At 50.2% G+C, this 11142-nt stretch overlaps 1 protein-coding gene across 1 annotated transcript in view; it reads left to right on the forward strand.

Moving 5' to 3' along the window:
• Window positions 1-375: 375 nt before the first annotated feature.
• Window positions 376-11142, forward strand: part of SOX4 (SRY-box transcription factor 4) — a 12453-nt gene continuing 1686 nt past the window's right edge. Inside the window, exon 1 of the mRNA XM_034961534.3 lies at window positions 376-11142. This exon is cut by the window's right edge and continues 1686 nt beyond it. Within this exon, the coding sequence (XP_034817425.1) occupies window positions 8754-10178 (1425 nt within the window). The 5' untranslated portion in view covers window positions 376-8753 and the 3' untranslated portion in view covers window positions 10179-11142.

Consider the following 11142-nt stretch of genomic DNA (forward strand, 5'->3'; position numbering starts at 1 on the left):
GATTCTTCTGTTGTACCCATCTGGAATCGCTCCTGTGGCTGCAGTCATCTGACAACCCAACCAAAACTGGAGAGTCCAAGATGGCCTCAGTCACATGCCTGGGATGCTGGCCTTGGAGGGGCACCTTGGTTTTCCCTATGGGGCCTTCAATCCTCGAGTAAGATCAACTGCTGAAGGTAGTTCACAACATGATGTTTTCATGGTCTCACTGGAGTAGGTTCACAACACGACGGTTTCAATGGACAAGCCCCAGTACATGGGCACTTGTGAAGTCTGTTTGTCTCATGCTTGCTAATGCCCCATTTCCCAAAGCAACTCAGTGACCAAATCCAGAATCAGAGAGAAAAAGGTCCACATAAAAGCACACGTACTAGAAGGACGATTTATTACAAGAATCTACCACATCCACTGTAAATTTAAGAACTCAGAATACAAGTAGCATCCTCATTATTTAGCGTTTGCCTGCCACCCATAGTGCATAATTCACACCTAGGCAGTAGTACTCCTAGGGATAATTTTTAAATTTTTGGACAACATTTTGGGTGTTCTAGTGAAATACAGCCCTACCATGCATATTTGAAATGTATATTATCTTATTATAAATTACCTACTGTGTATTTCTCCTTCAATATTGTAGTTTGAACATTATGGTTTCTTTTTTAATTTTGTGCATAGTAAGTTACATAATCCACAGATTTTATTTCAGGAGAGTAAAGTTATATTACAAAATATTTGCTACAATAAGGCAGCGGTTTGGGTCTGATATTTTTGAAATTAATGAGTTAAGTTTGAGTGTTTTAAGTACTAGCCTTCAGTTATTTTTGAATCGTGATAGCCAGATAAAGTGTCACTAAATTATTTTTTTAACTTGGAATGTGGGACAGGAAGGATGGAGTTTCATGCTTCAGGAAGCAGTGAAAAATCACAAAACCTCTGTACTGCTAGACCCAACACTTTTCCAGATCCCCAAACTATCTCTATCACCCTCCTTTCATGGCAAATTTGCATATGCATTATTGTCAGAATTTTGAACTTATTTTACAACCATATACACAGAATTCTTTTCTAGCTTGCTGATTAACTGAACAGATGGTGCAGTTTCCCAGCCCAGCAGCTGGAGGGGACCGAGGCTGCGCTCGGCACACAGTAGGAGCACCATAAACGTTGATTGACTGAGTTCATTGAGGCGGTTGACGCCAGGCCATCCACTCCCACGCGGTACTCTTATCTTTCTCCAGGCCCACACCCCTGGCCCGAGAGGCGGTAGCTGGGAGCAGATGGCGAGTCCCGGGTGCCAGGTGTACTGCACTCCAGGCGCGGTCTGGGGCACTGGGTTCTACGGTCCCTGCCCCACCCCTCCCATCCCTATGAGTTCCCCCAAAGCTGTCTGCGCCAAGTGTGACGTCTGACTACGGCGGGAACATGGGAGGGGAAGGGCTGGAAGAAAGGAGATCGGTTGCCTGGCGAGGGGGCCCGTGCGTCCTACAGTCGCTACCCGCCACGCACGCGTCCCTCTCCTCCTGACCCGCGTCACTTAGCAGCCAATGCGGTCTCCGTGCCTTCCCACTTCCCCGCAATCAAGCGCCTTTCTTCCTCCGCCTCCCCTCTTTCTGTTATCTGACATTTTGCTCTGCTTCCCTCTGCCCACTCCCCAGCGGGATTCCCTCCCTGGCAGACGCGCGCGCCCCAGCCCGCCCTCGCACAACCTCCAATAGCAGGTCAACTGGCTTGTAACACTGGCTTAGGGTTGCTCTTGAAGTGTTTTTCCAAAAGCGAAATCACCCGCTTTCCCCCACGGGGCTAAAACTGTAATTGCAACAACGGGCTGTTGCGTTGGGGGTGGGAAGCCCGTGGGGCGTGCCCCACCTAGACCGCCTGCTGGGGCCACTGAGGTGGTTTTGCCGCCCCCTCAACCCCTGCCACCCCGGGTCGTGTAGGCAGCTCCACCCGGACGCTTGCGCCAGGGCCTGACTGCCGCGGCTGCCAGCGGAAAGGCAGAGACCAGCTGATCCAAGGAGGACAAAGCGAGCCGAGACCTTCCGCAGAGCTTGGCTTCCTCGTAACTGCGCCCAGAGCGCAGCCTCTCCCTGTTAACTACCTGCCATATGTTCCCTTCTCTCAGACCCGAAACCGCCTCCTACAGGTGCTGGGGACTGAATCTGGAGCTTCGGGCGCGGCCCTTGACAAGGGCGCCTGGCACCCTGGGGCGCCTCCGTGGCCCTCGCAAACTCAGAGAGCCCCCACCGTCCAGTCTTTCCTGCACGAGCGAGGGATCGAGGGAAGGCGCCAATGCACGTCTGTCCCTCCGTGATCCGCGGAGAAGGGACGCTTGAAGACTGGGGTGCAATCAATTGTCGACTTCCCTCAGCTCTCAGCCCTTTTCCTCCCCCCGCGCGCCGTGCACGCGCAGCCTGCTCTGCCCTCCTGAAAGAGACGCTGCAGCTGCGCTCTCAATGGGGCCTCAGCCTGCGGGGTCCGGGGAGGGGATGAAGTGGGTGGTTGCCCAGCCGGTGTACGAAGGTCGTGTGCCTGCCGAAGAGTGGGTCCCACACGCACAGCGCGCACCGTACCATCCAAGCAAGGCTCACAGAGAGCATTTAGTCGTCCAGAGCAAAGGATGCTGGGCACCCAAGAGAGCAGGGGGCCAAGTGGCTGTCAGTTCTGGTCAGTGACGGAACTGGACAGCATCTCCAAGGGCCAGGGGATGGGGTAGGAGGATAGAGGAGCCAAGCTCCTGGGAAACGACCCCCCCAACCTATCCGCGACCGGTTGCAAATTCAAAGGAGGGCTGGGAGCCCGCGAGGGTGCGGGAGGTGTCCTCGCTTGGGCTGCGTGTGCGCGCGCGTTTGTGTGTGTGTGCGCGCTCGTGTCTTCAGCTCCTTCCCCGGTCGTAAAACCTAAACGGAAGACGGGTGTTAAAATGCTGCTGACAGGATCGCCTGAAACATGTTTACAGTAGGAAGGACTTTCCTCCAGAAAGCACAGTCTGAGTCGATTCCAATTTATTTCCTCCCTGTAACTGTAAGCGAAAGGAGAGGTTCGGCTGCCGCGGCGGAGCGAGGCTGAGCACCATTAATCCTCGGCGAGCTTAAGCCAGGGAGAGCGCTGTGCCTGCGAGACCGAGTCGCTGCGCTCCGGAAGGCGTTCTGCCTGAAGGAAACCTCTTTTTTTTTTTTTTTTTTTTTTTTTTTTTTTTTTTTTTTTTTTTTGAGTAGGGAGTGGCCTTTGCACTGGCGTCCTTAAGTAAGGCGCGTCGTTTCTCTGCAGCCGCTCTCGGAAGCCGGAGAAACTGCATTCACTTTAGCAAGAAGACAGGGAAACTGAAATTGATAATCCCCCGACTTGGGTTACCTGATCCAGACAGGAAGCTGGTCTAGGCTTCCCCAGTCACCCGGAGCTCCTGACAAGTGAGCAGGAGGCGGCGGGTGGTTGCCCTAAACTTTGATTTATGAAAAAAAATCAGAATTCATCGACATACCCTGTTACTCGTTGAGCGTTTAAGCCTCTAACTAAAGAAGGTACAGTGGTAGGGAGTGGTAGGGGGGTCGGGAGAGGAGGAAGGGGGAGAAGAAAGAAGACTGACTATCCCCACGATTTCCTACCTCGCCTCGCGGGCGCAGGGAGGCTCAGCGATGCCACCTGGCGGCTGCTTCTCCCCAGATTGGGAGCCGGCTGGCTGCAGACAAACCCAGGCTCTCCCCGGGTGCCGTGCCTCTCTGCCTCTAGAATAGAAGCAGAAGCCTGTATTCATGCTTGCAATCCAAGTGGCCCTGCAAACATTCGTCTTCTGCTTGTTTTCTTGAGAAAATCGAAGGAAAGGAATAATGAGTTGGCATTGGCATGAACAGCTTAAGCCTACTGTGTGCTAGTCACTGGTTATGAGAGGAAAATGGTACAATTGTTACAAATGCAGGTTTCTTAACTCTTAGCTTATTCTAGTGATAAAAATAAATGCTAGGTTTCATTTACCCCAGAATCCTATTTTGATATTTTGCAAATATGAGTTATTTCCATATATTATTTTTCAATGCACGCACCCCCACCCCCATTACGCGCTGAGCCCAGTTACAATGCAATGTCATCAGCCCAAAAGGATGAAGTGCAAGTTATGTTTGTCTACTTGACTGAGAAGTAAATCAGCCTCACATGGAGGCTTCTTTTCCATAAAGTGTGGAACCAAAAAAACTGGCGCCTTTCAGTTGACAAAGGCCAATGACATCAGATTTCCCAGGGCTTCTTCCTTGTCAGGTAAAGTAACAACTACACAGTTTTTCCTCCTCTTTATTTTATTTGAACTGAATACTTGTCAGGTCTGACTAGCGCCTACAATCATAGTTTCTATAACCAAGGCAAGGCAAAATCTTGCAAATCAGTGCAAATCCAGATTTGTTAAACTAATTTCCATTCAGGTCCCTCCCTCCATGCCAAAGGAATATATTAAGCAGTGGAATAGAATCTTATTTCATCTATGCCCCATACCATTGTATGGATGTGAGATTTTATGTTGTGTAGATGTGTGAGAGCAGAAGAAATGCATTAGCAGATATTACACTTACATCTCAAATGGAATTCCATCATTTAAGGGAATAAAATAAAATACCTAATTCAAAATTGGAAATGTCTAACATCATTGCTAACAAAGACAGTTTATTATTCTAAACCAGGATTTTTTTTTTTTCTGCAAAATTATCTTGGCTTTCTCTTAATACAGCTAAAAGACTAGCATTAAGAATTACTTCATGTACTGCAAAGCCAGCAGAGGGAACACTGCGTACTGATTTAGTAGGGGCCACCAAATATCTGGTATTTGGGGAAAAAAAATGTCAGTAATGGAGAACTGATTACAGAGCATAGGAAGTTAGGGAATGAGAAGGGAGAAATCTTTTCTCATTATTTGGTATTGAGAGGTCCAACACATTCCAGTGTGCACACACTTAGTTGGTCACAAAGATGACTTTAATAAAAGGGCATTCGTCATATGTTTTCTTACATTCTAAGAGAACTAACCCATTAGAACAGATCTATTTCAGAAGTCTAGGCACTTGTGTAATATATAAATATATATACAGTAATTATAAAGTCAATGGAAGTTACTGATACCATATTTCATCAAGTCTAAGAGGAAATTTTTCTTTTCATTTCAACTCTTCCTGAAATAAGGAGGCATCCTACATCTAGGGGGATATCACAGTTTCATTGGCAGCTTTCTTCCTTGGTGGAATGTAATATAATGGTGTGTCTTAAAATTTGTTGGATTTGTTGAAATACAGAAAATACATGTAACAAAAGAATGAGGCCAGTGGCTGTGTTTTAGTACACCCTTTAAAAAATCCATGTGTTTTAAGCAGAAACATATATGACTGCTTTAACTTCCACTCTTCCCTATCATATTCGATGATGGAAGCATAAATGACTGAGAAATATAATCAATAATGTTGATACTCAACTTGACTGAATTATCAAACTAGCTACACCCTCAAATCATTAGTACAAATTCAAAAATAAATATTCTTTTTTATCCTAGTGAAAATATTGATCTTATAGATAACAGCCCTCTTAAAATAATTTTTTTTTGTCAGATTGGTAACATTTAAGGATGTGTTTCTATGCACACCAGAGAAAATGAAGTATATAACACAGCAACACTGTTATGCAAAAAAGGTGCCTGTGTGTTTTTGGTTTGGGTTTTTCTTTTTTTAAGGATTTGTTTCTCCTTTTTTAAAAAAATTATGTAATACAAGTAGCTAATCGTCAAAAATTATTTGCTTTTACCCACAAAAACAGTTTTGCTTGTGGTTGATCCTTACAGATCCAGTCAGATGGCTACATAGGGTGTTCTTTCCAGTAAAATTCTAAGTCTGACAACCTGGGCCTATTGCCAGACTACATACTTTAAAAGTTTGACAAGATACATAGAAATTTACTACCCAGCACTAGTTTAATCTGAATCAAAAGCTGACTTAATTATTTTGGATTGACTTTACCTAACCACTTATGGTTAGCCTGAAGAATATTAGTTTCCTATTATAGTGTTAAGGAAAGCTGATTTTTACTACAATTCTAATTTTCAGACATTGGAAAACAAGTAATTTCTGTAGCCAACGTTTATTTTGAATACCTTGGCATCCTTTCTTTGCCACATTCTTCTTAGTATTCTTCATGGAGTTTCTTTCTTTTAAAATCAATGGAATGGCAGGGTTGCCACTATTGTCCTTCTATGGTTCACATCAATGATCTGTGATTACTTTTTTTTTTTTTTGAGATAGTCACACTCTATCACCCACGCTGGAGTGCAGTGGCTCAATCTTAGCTCACTGCAACCTCCTGGGTTCAAGCAATTCTCCCGCCTTAGCTTCTCGAGTAGCTGGAATTACAGGTGCATGCATCCCTGCCCAGCTAATTTTTTAATTTTTTAATTTTTAGTAGAGACAGGGTTTCACCATGTTGACCAGGCTGGTCTCGAACTCCTGACCTGAAGTGATCCACCCACCTTAGCCTCCCAAAGTGCTGGGATTACAGGCATGAGCCACCGCGTCCCGCCTGTTATTACTTTTTTACATAAGTGGCTATTCTGTTTTAGCCTCTTGAACAACATGCAGCTTTTACTAGGAGTGTGTCTGGCATCTGAATTAGAAAGGAAGGTATTAGTATTCATTGAGGGCTTACAATACATCAGGTGCTTCATAGTCACAAATTCATTGAACCCTCATAACAACCCTCTATAAAGTAGCTCCTAGTGTTCCCATATAATAGATGAGGAAAACTGAGACTTGGCCACATCCCCATAGTTACAAACCATTAAGAAGGATTAGCAGCCAGGTCTACTATGAATCCGGAGGCCCCATTCTCTTCTGCTACCAGTTATCACCTCCTTCTACAGTTTCTCTTTGCCTTGGTTTTTCAGTTCCCTTCGATTCAAGTAACAGATAAGAGGAAATATATAAGAAGGAAAGGAGGAAGATGGCTTTGGGAGGAGGAGAGGGAAGAGAGTGAAGCAATCTTTAATTTTGAAAACAGGGAAAACAAATATTTAGAAAGTAAAACCGATTTCCATCCTTTACATGCCATTATACATCCTATACAAAACTCTGGAAATCTGCCTATTGAGGTAATTACGGAGCACTACCTAATGTGTTTCAAGGGAAAGCTCCCCTGTTTGGGCTATGCAGGATTTACAGGGAGTTTAAATCATTAAATAACCATAGTTGACCCTTGCTTGGTTAAGAGAGTAAGCAATTATTGCAAAGTCCTCTTCCCTGCCTTCCACAAACAGCACAAAAACGGTTCTGAAGGGATTTACACAATACATCAACATCTGTGCTGTACCTAGAGTTGTTAAAATAATTGTGATGACAGGTGTCCAGGTACCACTTTCTTAATGGTTTTCAATATCCATTGATTTATTGTTTTGTGGCTTTCTCTTCCCCTTTACAGCTTTGGCTTTAAGAAAGAGCTGGGGAACAGATTTTGCACCAGAGGCTGATTCTTTATTCCAATGCTGAAAAGAACTAATAAAAATAATCACTTGGCTTTTAAGCAGAAAGCTTCCATTTACAGTATTTCACCCTTACCCCGCCCCGTTCCAAGCCCCTTGTTATCTAACATAATGGTTAGAATACATTTCCGTCTCTCCCCTTAATAATTTCATGCATTAACATCCTCTTCACACACTATACACACACGCACGCGCGCACACACACGCGCGCACACACACACAGCAAAAGGAAAAAAGAGGCAGCAGAAATCTCAGCTGTACTTCTAGCCCTTTTAAAAAGTTTGCTCTGTAAATTGGAATGAGGTCAGATTTGGAGCTTCTCATTGCACGCGGAGATTATTATTGCATCGGGTTCCAAGCCAATGGGAAGCCCGGGGGAGGGGTTTGGCATGAGGAAGCGTTGGTTACAGCAGCTGATTGGCTGCAGCCAAGACTGTGAAAGGATAAAGAGGCGCGAGGCGGAATTGGGGTCTGCTCTAAGCTGCAGCAAGAGAAACTGTGTGTGAGGGGAAGAGGCCTGTTTCGCTGTCGGGTCTCTAGTTCTTGCACGCTCTTTAAGAGTCTGCACTGGAGGAACTCCTGCCATTACCAGCTCCCTTCTTGCAGAAGGGAGGGGGAAACATACATTTATTCATGCCAGTCTGTTGCATGCAGGCTTTTTGGCTTCCTACCTTGCAACAAAATAATTGCACAAACTCCTTAGTGCCGATTCCGCCCACAGAGAGTCCTGGAGCCACAGTCTTTTTTGCTTTGCATTGTAGGAGAGGGACTAAGTGCTAGAGACTATGTCGCTTTCCTGAGCTACCGAGAGCGCTCGTGAACTGGAATCAACTGCTTCAGGGAAAAAGAAAAAAAAAAAAAAAAGACTTGCCTGGGAGGCCGCGAGAAACTTGCATTGGAAGCTTCAGCAACCAGCATTCGAGAAACTCCGCTCTACTTTAGCACGGTCTCCAGACTCAGCCGAGAGACAGCAAACTGCAGCGCGGTGAGAGAGCGAGAGAGAGGGAAGAGAGAGACTCTCCAGCCTGGGAACTATAACTCCTCTGCGAGAGGCGGAGAACTCCTTCCCCACATCTTTTGGGGACTTTTCTCTCTTTACCCACCTCCGCCCCTGCGAGGAGCTGAGGGGCCAGTTCGGCCGCCGCGCGCGTCTTCCCGTTCGGCGTGTGCTTGGCCCGGGGAACCGGGAGGGCCCGGCGATCGCGCGGCGGCCGCCGCGAGGGTGTGAGCGCGCGTGGGCGCCCGCCGAGCCGAGGCCATGGTGCAGCAAACCAACAATGCCGAGAACACGGAAGCGCTACTGGCCGGCGAGAGCTCGGACTCGGGCGCCGGCCTCGAGCTGGGAATCGCCTCCTCCCCCACGCCCGGCTCCACCGCCTCCACGGGCGGCAAGGCCGACGACCCGAGCTGGTGCAAGACCCCGAGTGGGCACATCAAGCGACCCATGAACGCCTTCATGGTGTGGTCGCAGATCGAGCGGCGCAAGATCATGGAGCAGTCGCCCGACATGCACAACGCCGAGATCTCCAAGCGGCTGGGCAAACGCTGGAAGCTGCTCAAAGACAGCGACAAGATCCCTTTCATTCGAGAGGCGGAGCGGCTGCGCCTCAAGCACATGGCTGACTACCCCGACTACAAGTACCGGCCCAGGAAGAAGGTGAAGTCCGGCAACGCCAACTCCAGCTCCTCGGCCGCCGCCTCCTCCAAGCCGGGGGAGAAGGGAGACAAGGTCGGTGGCAGTGGCGGGGGCGGCCATGGGGGCGGCGGCGGCGGCGGGAGCAGCAACGCGGGGGGAGGAGGCGGCGGTGCGAGTGGCGGCGGCGCCAACTCCAAACCGGCGCAGAAAAAGAGCTGCGGCTCCAAAGTGGCGGGCGGCGCGGGCGGCGGGGTCAGCAAACCGCACGCCAAGCTCATCCTGGCAGGCGGCGGCGGCGGCGGGAAAGCAGCGGCTGCCGCCGCCGCCTCCTTCGCCGCCGAACAGGCGGGGGCCGCCGCCCTGCTGCCCCTGGGCGCCGCCGCCGACCACCACTCGCTGTACAAGGCGCGGACTCCCAGCGCCTCGGCCTCCGCCTCCTCGGCAGCTTCGGCCTCCGCAGCGCTCGCGGCCCCGGGCAAGCACCTGGCGGAGAAGAAGGTGAAGCGCGTCTACCTGTTCGGCGGCCTGGGCACGTCGTCGTCGCCCGTGGGCGGCGTGGGCGCGGGAGCCGACCCCAGCGACCCCCTGGGCCTGTACGAGGAGGAGGGCGCGGGCTGCTCGCCCGACGCGCCAAGCCTGAGCGGCCGCAGCAGCGCCGCCTCGTCCCCCGCCGCCGGCCGCTCGCCCGCCGACCACCGCGGCTACGCCAGCCTGCGCGCCGCCTCGCCCGCCCCGTCCAGCGCGCCCTCGCACGCGTCCTCCTCGGCCTCGTCCCACTCCTCCTCTTCTTCCTCCTCGGGCTCCTCGTCCTCCGACGACGAGTTCGAAGACGACCTGCTCGACCTGAACCCCAGCTCAAACTTTGAGAGCATGTCCCTGGGCAGCTTCAGTTCGTCGTCGGCGCTCGACCGGGACCTGGATTTTAACTTCGAGCCCGGCTCCGGCTCGCACTTCGAGTTCCCGGACTACTGCACGCCCGAGGTGAGCGAGATGATCTCGGGAGACTGGCTCGAGTCCAGCATCTCCAACCTGGTTTTCACCTACTGAAGGGCGCGCAGGCAGGGAGAAGGGCCGGGGGGGGTAGGAGAGGAGAAAAAAAAAAGTGAAAAAAAAGAAACGAAAAGGACAGACGAAGAGTTTAAAGAGAAAAGGGAAAAAAGAAAAAAAAAGTAAGCAGGGCTGGCTTCGCCCGCGTTCTCGTCGTCGGAAAGGAGCGCGGCGGCGTTTTGGACCCGCGCTCCCATCCCCCACCTTCCCGGGCCGGGGACCCACTCTGCCCAGCCGGAGGGACGCGGAGGAGGAAGAGGGTAGACAGGGGCGACCTGTTATTGTTGTTATTGATGTTGTTGTTGATGGCAAAAAAAAAAAAAGCGACTTCGAGTTTCCTCCCCTTTGCTTGAAGAGACCCCCTCCCCTTCCAACGAGCTTCCGGACTTGTCTGCACCCCCAGCAAGAAGGCGAGTTAGTTTTCTAGAGACTTGAAGGAATCTCCCCCTTCCTGCATCACCACCTTGGTTTTGTTTTTGCTTCTTGGTCAAGAAAGGAGGGGAGAACCCAGCGCACCCCTCCCCCCCCTTTTTTTAAACGCGTGATGAAGACAGAAGGCTCCGGGGTGACAAATTTGGCCGGTGGCAGATGTTTTGGGGGAACGCCGGGACTTGAGAGACTCCACGCAGGCGAATTCCCGTTTGGGGCTTTTTTTTCCTCTTTCTTTTCCCCTTGCCCCCTCTGCAGCCGGAGGAGGAGATGTTGAGGGGAGGAGGCCAGCCAGTGTGACCGGCGCTAGGAAATGACCCGAGAACCCCGTTGGAAGCGCAGCAGCGGGAGCTAGGGGCGGGGGCGGAGAAGGACACGAACTGGAAGGGGGTTCACGGTCAAACTGAAATGGATTTGCACGTTGGGGAGCAGGCGGCGGCGGCTGCTGGGCCTCCGCCTTCTTTCTACGTGAAATCAGTGAGGTGAGACTTCCCAGACCCCGGAGGCGTGGAGGAGAGGAGACTGTTTGATGTGG

Source organism: Pan paniscus, chromosome 5 (assembly GCF_029289425.2).
Source record: "Pan paniscus chromosome 5, NHGRI_mPanPan1-v2.0_pri, whole genome shotgun sequence".
Taxonomy (NCBI): Eukaryota; Metazoa; Chordata; class Mammalia; order Primates; family Hominidae; genus Pan; species Pan paniscus.